This window comes from Brassica rapa, chromosome A07 (genome assembly GCF_000309985.2).
Source record: "Brassica rapa cultivar Chiifu-401-42 chromosome A07, CAAS_Brap_v3.01, whole genome shotgun sequence".
NCBI lineage: Eukaryota > Viridiplantae > Streptophyta > Magnoliopsida > Brassicales > Brassicaceae > Brassica > Brassica rapa.
In genome coordinates, this window is record NC_024801.2 from 25,494,444 (window position 1) to 25,520,139 (window position 25,696).

The window sequence follows — 25,696 nt, forward strand, 5'->3', positions numbered from 1 at the left end:
TAAACCGGAGGCAATATAAGTTGTGTCCTATAATGGTGCAACGTTACTCATTATTATAGCAAATATTTTTCATTTTGATAATTGTTTATGTTATTCAAAGAAACCTAAACTTTTTTTGTTGACATTTTGTACTTTATTTATGCATGTAAAATTAAAGTACATAGAGAGATTTAAAACCTTTTTATACTCTGAAGATGAACATGAATCTTTTTTTTTGTCGATGACCATGAAAGAAAACATAAAATTCAGAATGGAAGAAAATTATTAAAAGAAAAGACTTTAAAAGATAATACAAAGAAGAAGACTTTGCAACCATTTAATACAAAGTCAAGAAGAAATAGACCCCGCACGATACCTTTACCAACCTACTAGTCAGTCTACTACTCTATTGACCGACCACACCTCCTATAATCCCCCACCCGACCCGAATCTTCCAAACCGGGTCACGGATTCAATTTCGGGCTGAGTCCGATTCTGCAGAATAATAATAATAAAAAAAAAATCCAAACTTTTGTACGAATCGTAAGTGGGTCCATAGAAAAATCGTAGCTTTAGCTCTCTACCTTCAGGTAATATACTCCAAGATTCCATCTTCACCTCACTTGCTAGTCTCTCACTCTCCTCGTACAGCTCTGCGCAGAACGAAAGAACAGATAGGTGTGATTGATCTTCAGGGCGCTCCATCGTACACCTGCGCAAATGTTCGAAAGTCTCGAGCTTTAAGACAAAACATAACTAGGGTTTGCTGTGTCCAGACCTCAAGCGTAGACGAAACCATGGGAGGAGACTCTTTCATCCGTCCTCATTTGAGGCAACTAGCTGCTTATCAGCCAATCTTACCCTTTGAGGTAATATTGACATTCCTCAGATGATTAGATTGGATTGGATTCATGTTTTTAAAACATGCTTCTTGTCTGTTTGTAATTTAGGTTCTGTCTGCTCAATTAGGAAGAAAACCTGAGGATATTGTCAAGTTAGATGCTAACGAGAACCCGTATGGTCCTCCTCCAGAGGCAAGCTTCTCTCACTCACATACACGTTGATGATTTTTAAAAAGGATAATCTTTTAAGTGTTTTCCAGATGCTTTCTTTAGGTTTTTGAAGCACTAGGCAACATGAAGTTCCCTTACGTCTATCCTGACCCTCAAAGCCGCAGACTTCGCGATGCACTCGCTCATGACTCTGGTCTTGACTCTCAATACATCCTTGTTGGCTGTGGCGCTGACGAACTTATCGACCTCATCATGAGGTTCTTCTGCCTCATTCTTCTGTAAATGTGAGTTTCTTTCTCCTGACTAAACTGTGTGTGTATGTGTTTGCAGATGCGTGTTGGATCCTGGTGAGAAGATCATAGACTGTCCTCCAACTTTCTCAATGTATGTCTTTGATGCTGCTGTGAATGGAGCTGGTGTCATCAAAGGTGAAACATCAATACATTCACTCTCTATCTTAGCATATGGTGTTAAGACATGTTTGGTCTTTGTTTTGCTTTCACAGTTCCAAGGAACAATGACTTCACCTTGAACGTGGACCGCATAGCTGATGTTGTGGAGCTAGAGAAACCCAAATGCATATTCCTAACTTCCCCCAACAATCCAGACGGGAGGTATCTAAACACACAAAAGAGAAGATCATTAGTTAAGTCCTTCATGGTTAAATCCGAGTTTATGTTCTTTGTTACAGTATCATCAGCGAGGAGGATCTGTTAAAGATTCTAGACATGCCAATACTCGTTGTCCTAGATGAAGCCTACATTGAGTTCTCTGGAGTTGAATCAAGAATGAAATGGGTGAAGAAGTACGAAAACCTTATCGTTCTCCGCACTTTCAGCAAGCGAGCTGGTTTGGCTGGGCTCCGAGTTGGATATGGAGCGTTTCCTTTGAGCATAATAGAGTACATGTGGAGAGCAAAGCAGCCTTATAACGTCTCCGTTGCAGGAGAAGTAGCGGCATTAGCAGCGCTTTCGAACGAGAAGTACTTAGAAGATGTGAGAGACGCTTTGGTACGCGAAAGAGAGAGACTTTTCAAGCTGTTGAAAGAGGTTCCTTTCTTGAATCCTTTCCCGAGCCATTCGAACTTTGTTCTCTGTGAGGTTACTTCTGGGATGGATGCTAAGAAGCTGAAGGAAGATTTGGCTAAAATGGGTGTGATGGTTCGTCATTACAACAGTCAAGAGCTTAAAGGTTTTGTCAGAGTTTCTGCTGGGAAGCCTGAACACACTGATGCTTTCATGGATTGTCTTAAGCAGTTTTATTGACTTTACTCGTTTGTTTTGAAACTCATTGAAACCTCTCCTGTGTTTTTTTTGTTTTGTTTTCACGTTGTTGGATATTTGCAATAAGTGAAACATCTCTGGTAGCACTGTAATTTATGATTTGATAATGGGCCTATGTAAGGCCCAACTATAAGACATTGAAAGTGAGACATTTTTGATATGTGACTGATGACTAGGAGTTAGTTAATATGAGTTCTGGTCTGGTCTGGTCGGAATCAGGTCCAAACTGTTTGTTTCTGTTTAAGGTGCGAACTCCAGACTCCAGTAGTCTCTCTTCAATCCATAATTCATTTATTGTACTATTCGGCATAATCTCATACTTCATTATTAAGCCACAAACAAGTTAGAAAGATGTTGATGATGAATGACATACCATTTGTTCATCTTCACTTTCTAAGAACATAGTTCTAACATTTTTTTTTGTAATTTAATAATATTGATCAAATTTCACATTTTGAAATTTACCTGCCTATAAATAGTTGGTGTTAAAGATATAACCTAAAAACAAAACATAATTATAATTAGTACTCTATTCGTTTCAAAATAATCTATGTTTAAATTGTTTAAAAATACATTTTTTACATTTTAATGCATTTTTATTAAGTAACAATGATAAATTGTAAATTTCAAAAGGTTAATTGTATTTATTAAATTTTGATTGGAAAAAAATTGTGAGCACTAGTTAATTACAAAAAAACAATGCATTTGTAATCAAAATTTAAAATGTTTTTTAATGTGTGAAAACTCCACTTATACATTTTTTAAATGGAGGGAGTACATTATTACTAATAAAAATTAGTGTTTTATATTTATATCAAGTTTATTTTTTTGGCTAAAATTTATTCATTTAATTATTCTGCAATTTATTATACAAACATCATGAGATTTGTCTTACTAAGTATTTTTTAAAATAAAAGATTTTTTTTTGTCCCTTGTTTAACCAATGCCATCAAACAAACTATTAATAATACTATAAGAAAAGTTCATTATTTTTATAAAAAAGTTTATAAACTTTAAATAATTAAGCTGTAAAGGGACCTAAAGGAAAGACAAAAGAAAACTAAAATAAAAGATGTAGGAATAAGTATGAAATAAGCAATAGGATCAAAGAGACAACTTGGGGGGTGTGGGCCGACATGCCATCATCAGAGCCTCTCTTGCTCCATTCTTACCTCTAGAAGTGTTTGCTTCTGTCATCATTACATTTTTTTTTTCAGTTTCCTCGTCTTATTTATCAATTGTTATGGCTTCTGGAGAATAGTTGGATAAAGTTTGAATTTCACTTATCCATTTATTGAGATATTTTAAATAGTTTGTTTTGGCTCTTAAACTATACTATAATTTTAAAATCAAATGTTGAGCTATAATATCACAGTCGACATTCTACTTTAATCCTTCTGTTTTGATTCATAAAATGTTTTGGATAAATATTTGGAAACTTTAAAAATCGTTTTCAGGTAGCCAAGTTATTGTTAAGCTTATCTCAAAATTATAAACAAAAAGAAAACAAAATTCAGAACTTGTACGGTACAGGCAAAACTGATAAAAATGAATAGAGAGAAAGAAAAAGAAGGATTTTGGAAGGTCTTATTTGGTTTTATGTTGTCGTTGATTTTACTCATAACATGATACAAAACAAATGATAAAAAAATGAGAAACGTTTGAACATTTCCAAAAGTAGAATTGGTTAAATAATTAAAGTTATATAATAATAAGAATTAGAATAGTGTAGAACGATGTATTGTAATAGAGACGCAATCTCACCAAATTAACACTGAAAATCCCAAGGTTTATAAGCAGTCCCACTAAACCGCCCCAAAAAACCATAGATTTGCCAACATGCTTTCTCTTCACTTCTGATCTCCCTTCAAACACCAAAGGAAAAATTGTGTTTACATGTTAGTAGCAAATATCTACACTAAAGATTATCCAAATTAAAAATCAAACGTTAATGGGAAATCTTGACAATGGTTACCAAATAGGATGTGGAATAGGGAGACAAGTAGAGGAGGCTGTAGGGGTCACTTGGAGAAATAGTGATCGATCTTCACCCACCGTCGTTCATTATTAATTGCGGCTAATTATAACTTTCATTAATTATTATTTATGCCAATTTAATTGCTCTTTCAATCTTAATAGATTAATATTTTTAATTTTCTTTTTACCATTTTCATCATCAAATTCTTGTTTATCTTTATTTTTTTTTATAATATTGGTATAATTCCAAAAGCTTTCTAGGTCCAATGACTAATCCACCAAGAAGCCCATAAAATACTAGGTGACCAAGGGGAATCGAATCCGGGTTATCTTTAAATCTTTTTATTTTTTCATTGTCAACAAGTTACTTGTTCGAAAATTTCAACTGCAATAAAAATTTTGTCAGAAAAATAAAATGAGATGAAAAGAAAATAGTGATGTGCTAAAAGAAATAGTGACGCCATGGTTTAACTAATAAAAAAAGAAGCCATTTCGGAGTTATCATCAATTTTAATTTAATTTATTTTTCCATTTGATAATTCATATCATTTTTTGGTTAATTAGTTTATAGTTACATTTTTTGTGGAGAAATCTGTGTTTCGAATCTGAAATGCCTCTATATATATGCTTAACTCGGATTCCAAACACAGATTTCTACAAAAAAACAAATTATTTCTTTCTCAAAAGAGTATATCATTTGGAATCTGATACACATGTAAGCCATTCATTAAGCTAATAACTTATACATCATGAGTACGTATTAAAACCTACATTCTGAAAATTTTGTTTCACTTGAGGAGTAAATGTAGATGTTACTTTGAAATGGACTATACATTAGTGTTCGCAGTTTATTTATAGTGTTCAGATTCTTCACATAAATTGTGTAATTTACTCTCATATAAAAGAGAGATAGATTTCCCGAACATTCTCAAATAAAGACAAATTCAAAAGTGCCTATGGAGGAATTAAAATTCGTTAATGATTAATATATAGCCTATGAGTATCAGTAATAATGACTTTCTATTTCTTAATTATTATTGTTTCACTAAGATCAGCTGGTAATAATTTGTTGGTGGATATGATATCTTTCAGGGTGCACATATATCTTTTTGGGTAAAAGGGTGCAAATATATTTCTTTGATGTTATGAGAAAAAATAATATAAAAGTATTATGAGCGAATGGTATTTATTCAGAGTGTATTTTTTTTGGGGTGCAAATGTTAAGATAAACTTATTCACAGTGATTCATAACTCATAAGCACAACAATTGTTACAGTTAGTGAAATTGTTTGTTTGGTTAAAGGTAAAATAGAATTTAAACATATGACTCGAATTCTCAAAAGGTTAACCATCAAAAATAGAGAGAAATTATACATAGAATAAAATGATATATTGGTGAATTATCTATCATTAGTTTTTTCACATTTTAAGAGCTGTGAATAATTTTAATTATCAAACAACAAAAACAGAATAATTACGAAGTTTGATTGCATGCAATATACCCGTATGTGTATATATGAGAACTGTTAATATAAATGATCATGTTCTTCGGTTCCATGTATATAATTGTAATTAAGTTTTCACGATTTTATCTTCCATTCAGAATATATTTGGGTCACATCAGAATCAAGTGAATTGTCACCAAATAAGTTCTACAATTTATTTTCAAATATTTAGGTTCTGAAAATTTTGAACTTCTTGCCTATGCGTTATATTATATAAATGATGTAAGCACCAACATGTATAAGGAACAATATTTTTCGTGTAACAAAATAACTTCATACGTATAATTTTAACTACATACATATGTAAGTGGTAAATCATGTCTTTTATTTTTTTATATGTCTTTTATATGTTATATTAAAAAAAATCATGTCTTTTATATGTTATATAAGTGGTCAATAAAATAAAGTGTATATAGGGGGCTGTTTCTAGATACAGGTCGTTTTCAAAGTTTAGTTAGGATAGAATCTAAGACAAGATCCTAAGCTAACTCTTCCAGGCAAAGCAAATATATTTCTTTCTTTTTCAGGAAACTTTCTTCTTTATTTACTCTATTTATCATACATATCACCGAAATATCTTATTTTACATTTCAGTCAATCCCCTGAAAAGATATTTTAGGCATTGCTCCATAGTTGATTCATGCATAATACAAATTCTCAAATATTTCTCGATATTTAGGCTTTGCTCTATAACTGATGTCAGGTGTTTGTTTTAAAATATTTATTTAATATTGCAATTCCTTGTATAGTTTAAATAGTGATGTTCAAAAATAAGAGTTGGTAAGCTGATGTATTACCATTGTTGATTTTCTCGGATATAATATAATATCATGTGACTAATCTTCAAAGTGACCAATGGAAAGACGGTGTGCGGCCATAATTTTATAGTCCAGTATATTATCTGTTGGGAGTTTGATGAGCAGTCCAATAGAAATAGACTACAATACATAAATATAAAAGGTAAGTGAAAGGTCGGTAGATCACATCAGATTGTAATGATTTTATCAGATTAAGTTCATGATTTATATTTTTGATTGAGCTATGGACCCATTTAGACGAAAATTTCTCCTTAAAATTTCAAAATTAACCAACTAGATAGCTATTTAAACTAATTCTAATGACGATAATAAACAATATGGATTAATTTGTTTGCAAACTAAATCGACTTGTTTTGTTTCAAAAAATTTGGTCCATCATCGGAGACAACACAATTTTAGTTTTGCTATCAGCACACTGCATACCAAAATATAAATATGATGAGCTAAATAGTATATCTCTTGTCCAAAAAAACATGCTCCATTAGCCTGCATGGTTCGTTGTTAGCAATTAGTCAAAACTCAAAAGAAGGATAACGAATACTAATTGTGACATATATGTAAGGTCATAGATTATATTTGAAGCTTTGGTTTCGAAATTAGTTGCAGTCTTTTGAGAGAACATAAAAGTTATTTTTCTTAAAAAAAAATCTTTACAATAGATATGGTCATTAATCTGGTTATATGAAATCTACTTTTGACTTAAAAAAACAACAGAGAATCCGTTTACTCTCTTGAACGCTTCCATGGCTTTGTCAAACCGTACGCCTTCCTCTTCCTTTGATCGAATAAATTCTGTTTCGCACCAGTTTGTCCATTAACCTTATAAGATGTGCTGAACTCTGATGGACTTCAAACGCCTTCACCATGTTTCCTCCCATTTTTCTATGTCAAATTAATGATTAGTCGAATTTTATATCCGCGATTCTTCCTCTTTTTCGTTTTTACACATAGATACTGAAATGATTTGTATGCTTTCTATACAAATTACAATAGATATGTTTCTTATATTTCGGTACTCGACATTATTTAGTAGTTGTTATTTTGTTAAACAGATATAAGTACTATTGTGTATTAGAATATTCTATGTGTCGACTTAAATATTAATTGGCATGTTGAAACTTTGGTCGGTCAAAATCAGTTTAATTACTATGCCTCCGGTCACAAAAATTCAAGCATTCTTAAAAAATCACTTAATCAAATTGAGATATTCGTGCTATTGTTTGACTCTACGGGATGAAACTTTTCTTAGGATCAAGGATTGCCTCAAATTCTACAACAGAAAAAAGGCTAGATTTTGGAGTCTTTGGACCAATGTATCACATTTTCACGATATTGGCGTGATATTGATAACCTTTTAATTCGTGGACGGTAAAGTGGCAGCCTCCAAAAAAATCGTGCGTCTAATGTATCAATTACTTTTGTTAGCATGCTTTAATAGCATTTTTACTTAATATAATTCAATAAATATCGTAAGTTATTAAACCGGCCAGCCAATAGTGATGGTGGAATCATATTCAGCAATTTACAGTGGCGTCACTAACTTCTACAGTTCATTTTTAGTGGATAAAAAACTTGAGATAAGAATTTCAATTGAGAACAGCGGCACGTTGACCTCTGCCGGGTGAAAACAACAAACACTAACTTGTAATGCATCGTTAATTATTCGATTAAGTAGGCTACTTGCCTACTAACACCAATAATTACCGTTAACCCTAGTTATAATCGGTGTTAGAGAGTTTTAAGTACACACGCACTATAATTTTGACCATGTATAGTTCATTATAGAGAAATATACCTTATGTACATACGAAATTGCAAAAAGGTATATCTGTTCTAAAAATGGAACGCATTTCAGATACTGATATCTTATGTTATGTATTAGTTCATAAACACTATGAAACCCATCATAAATCAATGTTTACTTAATAGATAGTACATCAAATTAGAGGGCATGCTTATTATTGTCATACACAAGAGCCCGTAACAAGTACAAAAAGGGGGAATATTATATAAAATTTTATCTTGAGAGTTAGAGACATTATGATTAGAGAAGGAAATATGGGGATCGAGGCACATATATAATGTATATTCTGATTAGAAAAAGTGAATGGTGTGAAAGGGTTTGTGGGTAAATCCTTGTGAAAGAGCTCTCCCTCACGCAGTAGACACTAGACAAGTAGGCCTGCATGTGAAACTGAAACCAAAATCAAGTGCCCTTTTTCTCATTTCTGAAATCCAGCTTTTATTCAATTCATTTCCCATTTTTAAATTTTCCTTTCCCGTTTTAGTACTCATTTCTTATTTATCGTATAAACTCCTTTTTCTTTTTGTATATATCCATTTCTCCTTGATTTTCGTGCCTCCCTTGTCATACTCTTCACTAACTCAAAAAAGATTCTTCAGTTTTGGGATTTTTCGTTGGGGACTATAGAGACTCGATGAGTTACTGAGATGACGTCACGAGCCGAAAGGGTGAGGTAAATACAGTAAAACGACAGCCAACGGCTTTGGTGGGGCCGGGATAAGCGGAGATCAGATGAGGAACAAATGATTAGTTATGTAATAGAAACAGTTCTTCTCCCCCACGTGTCCTGCATCTAGAGCGACACTTGTTAAGGACGGCGCCACCAACCAGACAATGGGAGCTGGATTGCTGAAGAAAGACTTAAGAACATCTTCATCTGTTTTACTCTTCTCTTTTTTTTTTCTTGTTGTTTTTAATATAATCTACAAACGGACACGATTCGTCATGTTTAATGGCCAACGTTCATTCCTTTAGGGCTACTACAAATCCGAAAATATTTTAATAGTTTTCCGAAAAGAAATTTTGGGATTGTATGGTTTCCATTGGATCTAAGACTCAAAATTATCAATTATGTATTTCCTATATTACATTATAAAATTTGATGCGGCAGTATATTGAGTGAGATTTACGTAGTTATCCATAAACGAACATTTCTTTTTAAAAAATAAACCCATAAAATGTACATGCGGGTAAATTCTTTCGACGTTGATAGGTACACTCAATATAGTTATTTTCGTTGTCCCCATTTTTTTTACTCACGTGTTTTATCAATGGGTTACCGAGGACATATATTAACCCCAGATTAAGCAAACATATATCTAAAATTTATCGTTATATTGTTAATAATTACACTTAGTTATATATACATTATGCATATACGATGACAAAAAATACATTATGCATACAGTCCAAACCTGGAGAGTAATTTATAATATTAATACTAAACTACTAGAATCGTTTGTAATATTTACTACAATCAAATTAAATCAAATTGAAATTTGCAATCTATAAAACTGTTCGGTGATGTTCAGAGCATTTTATTATTTAACCTAATGCCACATAAGAATCGCTAATCTTATACTCCTTTTGTTTCTTTTTATATGATATTTTAGTTTTAACATACAAATTAAGAAAAAAATACTTTTACTAAAAGCATTGGATTACAATAAAAAATAACCAAAATTACTATCATTGCTATTCTAAACTAATAAGACAAAAACAATATATTAATATTTAATATTTTAATAATTTATTTTAATAGTTTTACATCAATTTTCTAAAAACATCATACATATTGAAACAAAAACATCTTCTAAAACATCGTATAAAAAAGCCAGAGGGAATATATAACTTGGTATATAATAGATAAGAATGAAAAGGGATTTTTAATCTTGTGAGATGTAATAAAAAACTAGTAAACAATAGACAACTAACAAAAGTTGGGTTGTGCAGTAACTGCCGGTAAAGTGGAGAAGCTTGGAAAAACTTTAAACAAAAAATTGCGGTTAGAGAGAGAGATAGAGCCGTCCAAAAACAAGGCGTAGATGTCTATCCCACGCGCAATCAAACCCTCTTGCTCCATCTCCATCTTCTTCTTCTTCTCCCTCTCCTTATATCATCATTTTGCACCCACATGACACACACTTCCATTGATATAAATAAGCATATTCACATCATAAACCTAAAACCTATATATATACACTCTAAGATTTCTAGATGGTCCATATACATATGATCTAATTAATCAAAAGCCAATCTCTTGCCTTGTTTTATAAAGACTCATCATTCAATCCGCAACAGACATTTCAAACCCTCCTCTCCTTCTTCCTTTTGCTACCCTATTTCAGATCGTTCTTGTTGAAATCGCTTACAAAAATATATCAGTATTTCCCACAAGCCCTTCGTCCAATCTATATTAACTTGTAAGTTTCAATCCATTATTCGTTTTAGTTTTTTTGTTCACACACAAAAATACATATGATACATATGGATACTGCATGAACCAGTATCCATAGTTTCTGTTTTATTCATTTCATCAAATATGCATTATTACATACATATAGTATGGGATCGTTTTGTATTTGGGTTGGAACTTGGAAGGTTCATATCTTGAATAGTATGCAAATGTGTATATATGTGTAGACATTGACCACAAAATTAGAGTAAACGGGAAAATGAAAGTAATGGTGGGAATTTCGAAATCTATTTCAACGAAATTATTGTTTCTTAGAAAGTAATTGCTGTTGCACCATTAAAAATAATATATCGATAGTATAGGGATATAAACACACACAAGAGTGTGTAATACACTCAAAGGAACATCAACCTCGGTGACTTCCACCCGTCAAGCTTTTCGGCTATATATCCATTTTATATGATTATTCTCCATATACAATATATAGTGCTTGTATATTTTAGGTCTTACAATACCAACCAATTTATGTTATGTTCTTTAGAGCTTTTATAGTTTATATAGTACATAGTGTATAAACTTTGAATTAATCTTTTCGTTTAAAAGCATCATTCAGTATGTACAAGGCGAAAAAAACACTTAAACTGTCAAACCTAATATTTTCTAAGAAAAAAATCCAAAAAATTTTCACTATCAAACTTTTGTTATTATTGCAAAATAGTAAGCGCTCCTCCATGTTGGTGGTCCCCTGAAAATACATCATAACCATCATCAGAAACATATAATATCTATACCCTTAAGCTTAAAGATCTAAGATTTTAGATATTATCTATCTACATGTGAATACATATAGTATGTGTGTGTATATTTATAGATATTTTAATATATTATCATGTGTGTCCGTGTGTAACATCACTATCATTAGCCAGCACAGCTTTTGGAATTCCATTGGACCCAAGAGCCATTCCATCCATTTCTTTTAATTAAATATAAGAAGCTTGTTATAGGCTTTGGTTTTGGTCCCCAAAACAAAACTTTAAGGTTGTGCCTTGTTTGTCTAAGGTTTTCGCAATAGCTTCCAAAAAGACACGCTTAGGTTTATATACAAATACATTTGCTTCATATCATTCTCTTCTCTCTCATTTCTCCATCTCGTTCCTTACTCATTTCTCTAACAGTTTTCCGACTTATACACTTTTACAGGATCATTTTAGATGGATAACATAATGCATATGCCACCAGGATTCCGATTTCACCCGACAGAGGAAGAACTCGTCGGTTATTACCTAGATAGGAAGATCAATTCAATGAAAAGTGCTTTAGACGTCATTGTAGAGATTGATCTCTACAAAATGGAGCCATGGGATATTCAAGGTAATTAACGTGTATTTTGTATAATGATTATCAGTCATTAATCTTTTGCATGGAATGGCAGTATTGTTTACTTAATACGATCTTTAAAAACCAATAGTGTGCGATGAATTTGGCATGCGAAATGAATGAGAAAGCCTACTTTCTTTGACTAAGATTTTATAAACGTGTGTGAAAAGAATATTGCAATGCAATGAAAATTTAAGAGACGTAGTACAATCATAACTCATAATATCTCATTTGAAATTAAACTAGTTGATATTTTGGTTGAAAGTGGGAAAGTTGAAATCATATCTTTTATCGCCCAAATACAATTAACCACATTATTGTCAGTCTTCTTAATATTATGCTAATATTTTGTAAGTGTAAGAAAAATTATGACATTAACATTTGGTGTTGCATTGCAGCGAGATGCACCCTAGGGTATGAAGAGCAAAATGAGTGGTACTTCTTTAGCCACAAGGACAGGAAGTACCCGACCGGGACTAGGACCAATAGAGCCACGGCCGCTGGGTTCTGGAAGGCCACCGGCAGAGACAAGGCGGTTCTTTCAAAAAACAGTGTTATAGGAATGCGGAAGACACTTGTCTACTACAAAGGTCGAGCTCCTAATGGAAGAAAATCCGACTGGATCATGCACGAATACCGTCTCCAAAACTCTGAGCTTGCCCCGGTTCAGGTACACATTTTAAGACTCTAATTTAGTATATAATATCAAACCAATATCTAATAACCTTAACTATATACCATATGTTAGACAATCGAGCTAATAATGTGAAGCCAAGCCTAAATGGACTCTATATCATTATTTGTGAACTGTAGGAGGAAGGTTGGGTCGTGTGTCGAGCATTTAGGAAGCCGATTCCAAACCAGAGGCCATTAGGGTACGAGCCATGGCAGAACCAGCTCTACCACGTTGATAGTAGTAACAACTACTCATCTTCAGCGACAATGAACTCGAGTCATCATATCGGTGCCTCTTCATCGAGCCATAACCTTAACCAAATGCTCATGAACCACTACAATGGCAATAATGTATCCTCGTCGATGCATCAATATGGCAATATCGAGCTCCCTCAGCTGGACAGCCCGAGCTTATCACCGAGTCTAGGGACGAATAAAGATCAAAACGAGGGATTCGAACAAGAAGAAGAGAAGAGCTTCAACTATGTAGACTGGAGAACACTAGATAGCTTGCTTGAGACACAAGTCACACATCCACAAAACCCTAATGCCCTAATGTCTTCGTTCGAAACGCAGTCGTATAATCCGGCTCAGAACTTCCCTTCCATGCATCAAAACTATAGTCACGAGGTTGAAACAAATATTCGTGATTCTCTTGGATGCTTCCCTGACTCGTAATTAATATAAAATTATATACTATATTGATTTGTTTTTATGATTTAATTGTTTCATCTGAAGAATAACATTTATAACTGTCTATTTGTAAAACAAGTTTGTGTTTAATACGTAGAGATTTCCTTGTGAATTTCACAATCACAAAGGTGGAATTTTTTTTTATCTATCCCTTGGGGTTTTCTATTAATATTTATTTTGTTATTCGAATTTGTATATCCATTGATTCTAATAAAATGTGCTCATAATTATACGACAATGCACGCCAAATCTGTCTATGGTGGCCTAGTAGCCAGGGGAACATGTAAAATGTGCTCATAATTCAAACCTCAATCAGTGGCAATAATAAATATCATATATATAAATCATGCCAGTGTACGATTTGAATTCAAATTATATGCTCACCATGTGGTATTGTATAAGTGTTGTGAATGCTTTACACAGTCTTTATTTCCACAACCACATTAAATTATCAACCATACCCTACTAAGAAAAACATTGGTTTAGAAATCAAATTTAATAATTTGAATATTTTTTTGAAAATAATTACATGGTAAATATATATACATATATGCACAAAAAACTAAAACCTAGATTTATAAAACAAAAGCCCACCATTTTTTTTTTATCATCAACATTAGACTCATATTGACTCTGTGAACCACACTGAGAGATCTTGATCCATGTGAACTACAAATGACGCTGCCTTCCTAGCGCTACGGGCTAAGCCCACCATTCTTTCTTCTTCATTTTTTTTTAAAAGAGCAAGTTCATACCATTCAAGCTTGTTATTTATATGCCTGTTTACTTGTAATAGCATGTAAAACGGTAAAACAAACAAAAGTAGCCCAAAAAAAAGATGAACAATGAGAAAAATAAAACAATAATAAAATATTTGTCAAAAAAAAAACAATGAGAAAAATAAAACAATGATGAAATATTATTAGACCAAGAAAAAATATAACAAATTACAAAAGAAAAAAAAAGGAAACAATATAACAAAATTAAATAAATGGTGAACTCAAATTTCTCGTAAGTACCCTCTCACAGACTCAGAGGTTTCCATTTTGAAGTACTTAGAACCCTCTCAGCCATACAGAAGGTCTTAAACAGACCCATCCATGATCCATCGTCCAGTCTCCGACACCGATAATGAAAATGGAGAAAAGCTGACAACACGTTTTCCTCCACCTTCCTCCCTCAAGATCGAAACTTTTAAATCATTGCAGATGAATTAACATCCCAACCCACAACAAACCCAAATCAAACTGGTGAATGGCTCTCACACGGAATCTAATCAGAGACGAAGAGCTCGGAGCGATGTCAGACGACGACGATTCACCCTCCGGAAAACGATCTAAACTCGATCGGTTCCCTCTTAGCCGATGGGAGCTCGCGGTGTCTCTCGGCGTCTTCCTCGTCTTCTCCTCTGGTCTCTTCTGCATCTACATGACAATGCCCGCTGCTGAATTCGTCAAGCTCAAGCTCCCAAGAAGCATCTCTGATCTCCGCTTGCTCAAGTAAACAACATCTCTCTCCTCCTTACTCATAAAGATTCAAACTTTGATCAATCTTGAGGCTCTTGATTAGTGTAAATGTCTAAACTTGTGAAGGGTATTGATAAAGTTGTAATTTTTGGTTGGTTTTAGAAACATTTTTACTGATAAAGATTCAAACTTTATTACAGGATAATCGATGTTTTGATCAATGTTGAGGTTCTTGATAGTGTCAATGTCGAAACTTGATATGGGTATTGATAAGGTTGTAATCTTTGGTTGGTTTTAGAAACATTGTTACTGATAAAGATTCAAACTTTGTTATAGGATGATCGATGTTTTGATCAATCTTGAGGTTCTTGATAGTGTAAATGTAGAAACTTGATAAGGGTATTGATGAAGTTGTAATCTTTGTTTGGTTTCAGAGACAATCTTGCAGACTATGCGAATGAGTACCCGGCGCAGTTCGTTTTAGGGTACTGTGCGACCTACATTTTCATGCAGACGTTTATGATTCCAGGGACTATCTTTATGTCGCTTTTAGCTGGAGCTCTCTTTGGGGTTATCAAAGGTGTTGTCTTGGTTGTTTTCAACGCAACCGCAGGAGCTACTTCTTGTTTCTTTTTGTCTAAGTTGATTGGCCGGCCGTTGATTACTTGGTTGTGGCCTGACAAGTTGAGATTCTTTCAGGCTGAGGTATTAGCTTCTCTTAACCTCTCATTTGGTGCGTGTAACGAATGATTCATTGTGTGGTTTCTATATATATTTCCAGATTGGTAAGCGTAGAGATAAGCTTCTGAACTATATGTTGTTTCTGAGGATAACACCAACGCTGCCAAATCTGTTCATCAATTTGGCTTCACCAATAGTAGATGTGCCTTTTCATATCTTCTTTTTGGCGACATTGGTCGGTCTCATTCCCGCTGCTTACATAACCGTTAGAGTAAGCAAGCCTTTAGTCCAACACTTGGTTTCCTTTCTTTTGTTGGCATCTAAGCAGAGCTTTAAGTTCTTGGTTCCTTTGTATTGCAGGCTGGACTTGCTATTGGAGATCTCAAATCGGTGAAGGACTTGTATGATTTCAAGACGTTGTCAGTGCTTTTTCTCATTGGGTTTATCTCCATACTTCCAACAATACTGAAAAGAAAGAAGATATACGAGTAACCGAGGAGAAGTCTCTTCACAATACACAGGACAAGACTACACTTTTAACTGATTAGAGGACACAGCGGAAACAATAATGGTTGACTCGCTTATACATTTTTGTGTTTGTATTTTCCATTTGAGAGTAGAACTGAGGAACGGATCATAGAGTCATACTTTTCTTTTTTTGAATCCAGGTTTATTATTTTATTTATATATTTTCAGAATGTATATGAAAGCAAGAACTAGAAAGAAATATTTCTCTTCAAATAATATATTTGAAGAAACTCGAATCCCCAAAGAAAAAGCATGACATCATTTAAATTAGACAACTAGTTCTTTCATTTAAATTAGACAACAAGTTCTTTCAAACCAACAACATTACAACACAAACTCTCTCTCTAAAGCAAGAGAATTATTTCAGCAGAAGTTGAATACACAGACGTAAATTTAGGTCAACTTGAAACCACCACCAACAGGTTTGGGCAACTGTTAGGTCTGGCTCGACACAACCTGAACCACACCTGGTTGTTCTGCAAGGAAAAAAAAAACATTGGTCAAGTTAAAACCCTTGTCATGTTTTCCCTAAGCACTCTGACAAAATGTTGCTATCATGACTCATGATTCTTCTACTTGTACTTGTTTGAGGTCTCATGTGCATATGTCATAGTTTAAGAAACGTACTGGAGATCTCGGCGACTTGCTCAGGGGTGAGCTTAGCTGAGAAACCTGAGGCAGCTTCCTTGTAGCTGTATATTAGAGCGTCCTCTGCAGCTTTTTCACTGTTGAATAGCCAAAATGAAACAGAACATAATCACCATTATCATATCTTATACTCATCACATCAATCGACACGATAATTAACCAATAAATATATATACCCTCTCTTTTACTAGTGACACAATTAGTAGATGTTTACAGACCTTCCAAGAACGGAGGAGAGTCTACGGAGATGATAGACTTTAGGTTCCTCATCGGTAGGCTTCTCTGTGTAGATGATGTGAACTTTCGCTTCGGACGTTTCAGCAACTCTCTCTGTAAAACAAGAGATTTATTTCAGCACAAGTTGAATAACACAAAGTCAAAGTTAGGTCAACTTGAAATTACCACCAACAGGTTTGGGCAACTGGTAGGTCTGGTTTGACACAACTTGAATCACACCTGGTTTTTCTACAACACCCAAAAATCATATGTGAAAAAAAAAAAACAGAACAAGAGCAAGAAAAAAAAACATTGGTCAAGTTTTTTTTTTTTGGGTCAAGTTAAAACCCTTAACATGTTTTTTCCTAAGCCTACATACTCTGAAAATGCGCTATCAGGACTGCATTATTCTACTTCTACTTGTTTGAGATATCATGTGTCTATGATGTCATAGTTTAAGAAACGTACTGGAGATCTTGGCGACTTGCTCAGGTGTGAGCTTAGCTGAGAAGCCAGAGGCAGCTTCCTTGTAGCTGTAAACCAGAGCGTCCTTTGCAGCTTGGTCACTGATGAATAGCCACAATGAACAAAACACAATCACCATTACTATATCTTATACGCATCACATCATTTCGACACAATCAATCATAATCAAACAAACAATAAATAAAAAAAAATATATATATATATACTCTTTATAGACGATTTTTTTTCTGTTTATAAACGATTGAAGCTACTAATGAGACACTTAGTAAATGCTAACAGACCAGCCAAGAACGGAGGAGAGTGTACGTAGATGATAGTCTTTAGGTTCCTCATTGATAGGCTTCTCTGTGTAGATGATGTGAACGTTCGCTTCGGACGTTGATGATTTGCTAGATTCAGCCATGATGATCGGAGCAAGGAGCGATAAGACAACGAGGACTATGAAGAGCAAATGTGATATACGCGTAATATCAATTTTTAAACCAACTCCCAAGGATTGTCCAAAAAAAAACTCATAAGGACGGCCACAATTTAATCAAAGAGAAAAGGACGGCCACAAATGATTATACTAGTGGCACCTTCATCCTCATGATCATGAAACATGAATCATCCAATTATTTTATTTGTCTCTCATTTTATTTTATTTTTTTGTCAATATTTGTCTCTCTTTTTTTTTTGTCAACTTGTCTCTCATTTTCTAATCCAATATATTTGAACGTCTTCATCCATAATTTCCAAATAGTACTATGAAATTTTCAATAGATAATTTAACAAAATAATAAAAGTAGATATTAATTTTATACAAAACAAAGTACTTTTACATAAATCTATTAAATTTGAAAATATTTTTATCTTATAGTATTTATATTTTCATATTAATAAATTATTTTATTATATTTTAAAATTATAAACTTAAATAATCACCAAAATTTTGAAAATAATTATTGTAATTTAATTATTAATTATTTTTTTAATAAGAAAATACTCCCCTAAATGAATCTCAATGTCTGCGTAGTTGGAAACTAAAATTTTATATAAACAAACATATCACAAAACTGAAAACATAGAAAATAAGCAGAAGACTTCTAGTTAGGTGTTATATAGGGGTGGATGCAGGTGAGATAGATGTGTGGCACATGCCCCACTCCTTTTTAGTTTTATAAATAATTAATCTATATTTATTTATAGATACCAGTCTTTTTTTGTTTATTTTGGCATCTACATATCCCTATATGCTCCATGCTAAAGCATCCTGTCCACAAAAACTTTTTGAGTTTCATCACCAAGAACGAGACAGACAAGTTAACAAGTTATCGACGAAAAAAAAAAATGTTCCTTATCGACGAAATCCAATAATCATGAGATTAGAAACACTGAAAACCATAAAACATTTGAGCCTTCGACAACAAGTCCATGGGCCATACGCACGGATGAACTCATCAACCGGCCCATACACAAGATTGAACTCGTCAACACAAGTAATATGAAAACAATGTAATAGATGGAAATATACATTTTTATTATAAATCAGCTAAACATTCTAGTCATTTTGGTTTTCACATGTTAAAAAGAAAAATCGAACAAACTAAGATAACTAGAAATTATAAAGCCTAGAAATTAATTTATACCCACTCATTATTTATTAAAATAATTTTCCCTTTCACCTCTCATTTTATAGTTTAATACGCCTCAAAGCCAAGTACGCCAATACTCTATAACCAACAAACATGAAGAACAAAACGCTCACGCTCGTCCACAAGCCAATGTCTCCGATCACTTCCTCCTCCATAAACCGGCACCCAGCCGCCTTTGCCGCTCCTTGCGTTCCCTTTGGCTCGCATCCAACCATCGCCAATATCGCATCGCCATTTCCGTACTGAACCGCTATTAATAGACGGTAACAATAAAATGTCGTGGAAACGTATTTCATCCACACCATGCCTGATGGCACTTTGTTAACATAGTAACCGCCTGTTAAAACAAACGCTAGCATTGTCACAGTCACGATCGTGGAGGCTTTTTTAGCGTCCATGATGGCTGCGCCTAAGGCAAGTCCGAGTCCCTGTGAGGCTAAGACGTATAGCAATAGCACGGAAAGGGTGAGGAGGAAAGGGACTAGCCCTGGACGTAGACCGACCATCCAGTAAGTTAGCGTCAAGAACGCTGCCGGGAGAACGAGTTCCATGGAGAGCGATCCGATGACGTGAGCCATGAAGTAAGATGAGAGTGTGTACATACCCGACGCTCGTTCTCGAGTGAAAATCGCACGTTCTTGCGGAAACGTGAAGACCGCATTAAATGACGGAAGTACCCCCCAGAAAATAGATATGAAGAAGAGTAGTCCTAGTCGGTCCTGTAACAATATTATCGTTAGAAAAAAAAACGCCAAACCAAACAAATAGTGTTTTTGTTACATATGATTAATAACGTCTATATACTTACGTGCACGTCTCGATAATCTGAGTGCCACCACATGAGACTGCATAGTAGTGAAGCCGCGAGGACTTGGAAGACACGAAGTGCATCAAAAGACTCGTGGCGGCGTTCTTTTATAAGTCTATGGAGGAGGATGCATAGCTGACTAAACCATGTTGCAAGACCGGACATTATTCCACGAGCGTTTTTTCTCGTTTTCACAAAACGTGCGTTCTCTGCGGGAGAAGGTGACGCGTCGATGCAAGCTTTGACGTTTGGGGCTAGCAATGTATCGTAAGCAATGGCTAGTGTTTGTCTCACGTCAGGTTTTTCCCGCTCAGTTGTACCGTCAATCTGACAGACACCTGCTTAGGTCAAAAAATCTCAATCAGGTTAGATAAATTACGTATAATATAGTCGATAAACTTTGTTAAATTAATTAAAGAAAACAAAGTTGTTTTCGTGTCTAGTACCACTAGTGCATACCAAGTATCTATGACTCGCTAATCGGATAATAAATTTCACAATGGAAAAGATCCAGGGTGGTCAATTAATTAATCAAAACAACCAATCAAGTATCCAAAGTTTTATCTCTTAAACTATATATTAATGAAATTAAGCCACTCAAGTTATCATCCAAATAGGAGGAAGTTAATTGGCCAATGGAGTAATTAATTAAATGTCCTAAATATAAAAAGCAAAAGACAATTCAAAGTGGCATTGGACCGAACCGAGGTGACGGCGAATCAACCAATCGTCTTCTCTGGACCGACCAAACAAATATATTTAAAGAGGTTTTGACACTGTATTGGACCCATCTTTTTTTGTCTAACAAAAGTAAATTATCTTTAAATTAATAAGTAATGGAGATCGGATTTGCGGTAAAGCAGACCAACCAAGGTGGAGAGGCGAAAGAGTCCACCCAAGAAAGCATAAGGTCGCCACTAAAGACGTTCTTAGTTTTAGCTTCTTCATTGATTCCAAAAACAAATAAAATGCAAAAGCTTGAGCATCAAATACTCTCTAGTATTTGAATTTAACTTTCTAAACGGTAAAGCTTATACAAATTAAGCCGACTAGTTATTACTCCACTTACATATCAAGTGGATTATCAGCAGGATTGAAATTGAATTCAGGGAACATAAGTTAGAGGAAGTCAATAAATAAATGAACAATGCATAGTGAAATACTCGACAAGTGTTATCATCAAGTGTCAAGAGCAAACTTTTGGAAAAGAAAAATTAATTTCTGTTGTTCTTTTCTTTCAAATTGATCAATAAGTTAGGGCAAGTGGAGTTTACTGTTATGCTTTGACGTAGAAAGCAATATCTAACCTTTTCTGACGAAAATATAGCATATACTTTTGCTTAGTAGATCATGTGATTATCAGCTTTCCAGCCATGGAAAATCACATACATGCACACACATATGTATATATACATAGATATATTCATGGAATAGATTGAATATGAAGCATATGGTTCGTGGAGACAAAGAACTTAATACCCACTAAATTAATAAATTAGATCTGATAGTACTAAATATATGCCATCGTGCGCAACAAACTATTTATTTTCTTATTTTTCACTACAAACTGTTTATGTGTCTTTTCATTCAACTCTTATTATTGCCTTCTTACTCTACCTATAGCTTCACCAGAATATACATACCATGTGCGTGTATATACGTACATGTGCGAAGGTTTGTCATAAATAATAACACCAAACAGCTTTTTCAGAAGAAAAAAAAAACACCAAACAAAAATAGAAAGTCAACGACGGAAACTAAATGCAGCCTTATGAGATTTGTTTGGTCTTGGGTAACACAATTAAGTCATTAATTCCATTTTAACAATCCCTAGAAAAACATTAAATCAGCCGTGTGTGGATCTGTGATGCATGTCCCTAGCTTAGCTTAGATATGGACCATGTATGAATATTGTCATGAAAGCTAATTGCTGATTTATTAAACGAACCTAAGTTTGGTCCACATTGTTGTACATGCCTAAAACGTCAAAACACTCGTACCAAAATCTGGTACTTACTCATCCGTTTTGGATAGAGCTAAGGACAAACTGGATTAAACTAACGTGACCTATGTGTATGTCCCTTCAGGCTAAAGATTGTAGTTTGCCCATAAATTCATTTTCATTTTTCTATCATTCTATGTGAAAAACTTTTATTACAATTATTCTTGCACTTATCTAGAGAAAAATAAATCACAAAAATGTGAGAATTCTTGTATTCACGATAAGACTCAAAAAACAATGAAAGTGAGTTGAGAATATCCAATTCCCAACGAATAGGTATTTATTACTTACATGACTGAGGGAAGGAAAATGAAACCACGCGCTAGATGCGAGGGTATGATTGGATTCTTTTAGGCGGTTACCCATTAAAGTAAAAGTTTCTCAAATCAAGGATGCATGGAAATAAGGGAGTGCAGACAATTCTAAACCACGCGCTTGAGTCGAAGCGTGGAGCTCGAAAGTTACACGAGCATCAAAAGTGTGAAAGACTACTTTGATTAAACAGCGAAAAAGAAGGCTGTTTTTATTAGTTGGCTTCAAAAAGAGAATTTATTTGTAAAACAGAAAAAGATGTTAAAGATAAAATGAAAATAAAAGTTGGATAAAGAGGAAACAGAAACACACACAAAGAGCCAGGGTTCGAAACCTATACGTCACCATGTAACACGTGGTGTTTTTCACTAAACTCGTTTTTAATAAAGAACCTTTTCTTTCTGTTTATTATCCAGCCAAAAAAGAAAAAAGAAAAAGAAAAAGAAAAAGCACGGTTATAATAGTGTAAAATGTGTAATGCGATAAGGTTTTAACATAAAAAGGAATAACATTTATTCAGATGATATATAATCTATGCCAAAAATCTATGGCATATATCATACTGAAAAAGAGAGAAAGAAAACATAACACGTATCCCCAATTGCCCATAATTATTATCATAAAAAAGCCACCCTTCAATTATCAACTTTAACTTTTAAAAATTATTGTAAACTTTAGAATAAACAATTATTGGAAAAACGGTGAGAAAAAAAGATGCTAGATAAGTCCCTTTACCATACAAGAAAATGTTTGCTACTACTAACCCCTGGGCTACTAACTAATAACATAAAGCCAGACTAATGTAATAGCTATAGATTAACCATGTAATTAGTAGTATATGATATAAAGAGCCATCACGATGACAAGAGTCAACGAGAGACACATCAAAGCTTAGACTTGTATACTTCTCATCGTACGTCTGCGATAACGATCATAAATATGACATTTATCACTCTCTTTTATTGGGGTCGAGCTGTTATTTTCAAAGTATTTTTCTATACAAATATCTTTACCTCCTCTCACATGAGTAGTCTCATGCATGGTTACAGTATTCAAATACGTATATATACACACATAAAACCACCATAAAAAGATAAATTTCATATTTAATTTTTGTTGGTCCTATCATCAGTCAATTTCATGTGAGAATACTTTTCACACAATATATACCAATAGGTCTAATCATATGACTAGTGAGATATTCGTAATTAATATGTTAATAATGCGTTTTAGTATGATTACACCAAATAATTAAAAGTTTTGAGAACGTACCGTTAGCAAGATCGAGAAGGAAGTCAGCCGGATTCATCGGAAACGCCGGGGAGAATCCGACAGAGTCGAAGTAAGCCATGGCGTCTCTTCCTTTTCCGACGAACAAACACTTCCCTTCGCTCAAAAGCAGCACGGTGTCAAACATCTGAAACACACGGCTCGATGGCTGGTGAATTGACGTCACCACCGTCTTCCCTTTCCCATGAGCCAGCCCCGCGAGGGTCTGGACCAATCTCAGAGCCGCCGTCGCGTCTAGACCCGACGTCGGCTCGTCGAGAACAAGCAAGCTCGGGTTGATGAGCAGCTCGTGAGCGATGCTCACTCGTTTCCTCTCACCACCCGAGATCCCCCTGATGAACGTGTTGCCAACCACCGTGTTCTCGCATTTCTCGAGCCCGAGCTCGGAGATCACGGACTCGGCGGCTTTGATCTTGTCGTCTCGAGCTAGGCTCCTAGGGAGGCGGAGCAAGGCGACGAACACTAGGGTTTCGCGCACGGTTAAGTGCGGGTAGAGGAGATCGTCCTGGGCCACGAAGCCGGTGCGTTTTAACGTCTGTTTGGTTAGTTTGGAGTCGTTGGCGAGTATTTTTCCGGTGAGGCCTGTTCCATGGAGTCTCCCTGCGACCGCGTTTAGCAGCGTCGATTTACCACTTCCCGATGGTCCGAGAACGGCCATAAACTCGCCAGGTGTCACCATTCCGGTGACTCCGCTTAGTATCGTCCTCTCCGTCGATGGAATCTCATCGGACGGTTTGTGTTCAAGTCCCAACAATCTCTTGAGTTTCACGGAATCGCTGGACTTGCCTTGTATCTTCACTCGGTAACACACATCGACGAACTATATCAAAAAAAAATAATACGAGTCATGTCTAGAGTCAAAACTAGTCAACAATTCAGTGTTTATTTTTTTGTAAATATAAAAAAATTGTAATCAATATTAAAAATTCAAATCTGGATTTTGTGTGTTATACCTTGAGGGTGATTGGGAAACACGGAGACGATGAAAATAATGAGGAAGGCTGATCACAAGTATCTTGAGGGAGACGAGGTGATGAATCTGGACCGTTCATTTGATTTTCAACGCCGTCAAAACCTGACATTATTGTTATGTCCTTCTTTCTTTACCTTATATATAAAAACAGATGGCGAAACTTAAACGGAGTTAGAGGACGGAGAGAGAGAGGTGAGTGAATATGGAGAAGTCTGAAGATCGGGGGGTGAGATGCTGAGACCTCTATTTATGGAGAAGAAGTGGGACGTGAAAGGCAAGTGGATGACACGTCAGCAAAGTAATGTTCATTGAGAAAATAACACGTGGCGAAACGTATAATACCAGCTGGCGACTGCTGAACGGAATCGGGTCGTTGGAGGAGGAAAAGAAAGTGTCTTTAAATTCTACTTTCTATTTTTCTTTTTGGGATTGTTATTATGTTTCTTTCTTTCATTTCGAATATAACTCTCACTTTACAGAATACAGATTTTAATTAAGTGTTTTCCACTATAATTGTCAAATTGAGAATCACCTGAGCTTGGAGGAGGACGACGGATTCGTCTAAATGTATATTATCATGTGTCAGGATGTGCTTTAGTTTCTTTTTCTCGTTAATGTGTGTGTCAGCTGGCTTCATCTTGTTTTCTTTTGTAAATTGTAGAGGTGATAAATGCAGATCTAAATTTTTTCTATATAATGGAAAGAGAAGTGAAGAGAGATCCAGTTAAGTGAGCTTTACCTCCAAAACTTTTTTTGAATCAAATAAAATAGATATTTTCAATCTGACTCTGTTAATGAGTTTTTACCAAGAAATAGAATTAATAACTGAAAACTATAATAAACTATAAATTAGGAAAATATTAATGGAAAGATAATAAATAGTTATATAATCAGATTGATTGAGAAATGTTATAAAGACTATTATGTGTATATATCTATTAAAGGAAAATAAAATTTAAAAATTTACAGAGAGGGTTAAGAAATATTTTTGTAAGACTTTTTGTTGAGTAATATTTATATTTTTCTTAAAAAATTAATTATATCCATCATTTTCTATTTAATAATTTATAACTTTATGCTTTTATTTTAATTATTTTTATAAGAACATATTT

The 25,696-nt window shown here is 34.4% G+C and overlaps 5 protein-coding genes across 7 annotated transcripts; 3 read left to right on the forward strand and 2 right to left on the reverse strand.

Annotated features, from left to right (window-relative positions):
• Positions 1-699: 699 nt before the first annotated feature.
• LOC103832256 (histidinol-phosphate aminotransferase 1, chloroplastic) lies at positions 700-2,435 on the forward strand. The gene is made up of 6 exons (XM_018652714.2): positions 700-848; positions 930-1,013; positions 1,082-1,249; positions 1,323-1,420; positions 1,498-1,606; positions 1,684-2,435. Exons 3-6 carry the CDS (start codon positions 1,116-1,118, stop codon positions 2,255-2,257), a joined length of 915 nt encoding a protein of 304 aa, XP_018508230.1. The 5' UTR covers positions 700-848; positions 930-1,013; positions 1,082-1,115; the 3' UTR covers positions 2,258-2,435.
• Positions 2,436-2,679: 244 nt separating this feature from the next.
• On the forward strand, positions 2,680-13,775 carry LOC103831706 (NAC domain-containing protein 30). Of its 3 annotated transcripts, none has more exons than XM_018652847.2 (4): positions 2,680-10,802; positions 11,996-12,166; positions 12,571-12,842; positions 12,986-13,775. In XM_018652847.2, exons 2-4 carry the CDS (start codon positions 12,007-12,009, stop codon positions 13,523-13,525), a joined length of 972 nt encoding a protein of 323 aa, XP_018508363.1. In that variant the 5' UTR covers positions 2,680-10,802; positions 11,996-12,006; the 3' UTR covers positions 13,526-13,775. The 3 variants fall into 3 exon arrangements, with proteins under 3 accessions (XP_018508363.1, XP_009105857.1, XP_018508364.1); XM_009107609.3 differs by lacking the exon at positions 2,680-10,802 and adding an exon at positions 10,810-11,888; XM_018652848.2 differs by lacking the exon at positions 2,680-10,802 and having other exon boundaries at positions 11,903-12,166.
• Positions 13,776-14,564: 789 nt separating this feature from the next.
• On the forward strand, positions 14,565-16,389 carry LOC103831707 (uncharacterized membrane protein At4g09580). The gene is made up of 4 exons (XM_009107610.2): positions 14,565-15,039; positions 15,441-15,711; positions 15,788-15,958; positions 16,048-16,389. Exons 1-4 carry the CDS (start codon positions 14,795-14,797, stop codon positions 16,177-16,179), a joined length of 819 nt encoding a protein of 272 aa, XP_009105858.1. The 5' UTR covers positions 14,565-14,794; the 3' UTR covers positions 16,180-16,389.
• A 71-nt stretch (positions 16,390-16,460) lies between these two features.
• Positions 16,461-18,825, reverse strand: LOC103831708 (subtilisin-like protease SBT3.16). Its single transcript, XM_009107611.3, has 6 exons — positions 17,847-18,825; positions 17,548-17,645; positions 17,266-17,328; positions 17,082-17,193; positions 16,843-16,940; positions 16,461-16,691 (listed from the first exon to the last, which is right to left on the reverse strand). Exons 1-6 carry the CDS (start codon positions 17,966-17,968, stop codon positions 16,651-16,653), a joined length of 534 nt encoding a protein of 177 aa, XP_009105859.2. The 5' UTR covers positions 17,969-18,825; the 3' UTR covers positions 16,461-16,650.
• Positions 18,826-19,063: 238 nt separating this feature from the next.
• LOC103831710 (ABC transporter G family member 25) lies at positions 19,064-25,075 on the reverse strand. Its single transcript, XM_009107612.3, has 4 exons — positions 24,565-25,075; positions 23,594-24,431; positions 20,008-20,345; positions 19,064-19,918 (listed from the first exon to the last, which is right to left on the reverse strand). The coding sequence occupies exons 1-4, from the start codon at positions 24,691-24,693 to the stop codon at positions 19,238-19,240; spliced, it is 1,986 nt and encodes a 661-aa protein (XP_009105860.1). The 5' UTR covers positions 24,694-25,075; the 3' UTR covers positions 19,064-19,237.
• Between the last annotated feature and the right edge of the window lie 621 nt (positions 25,076-25,696).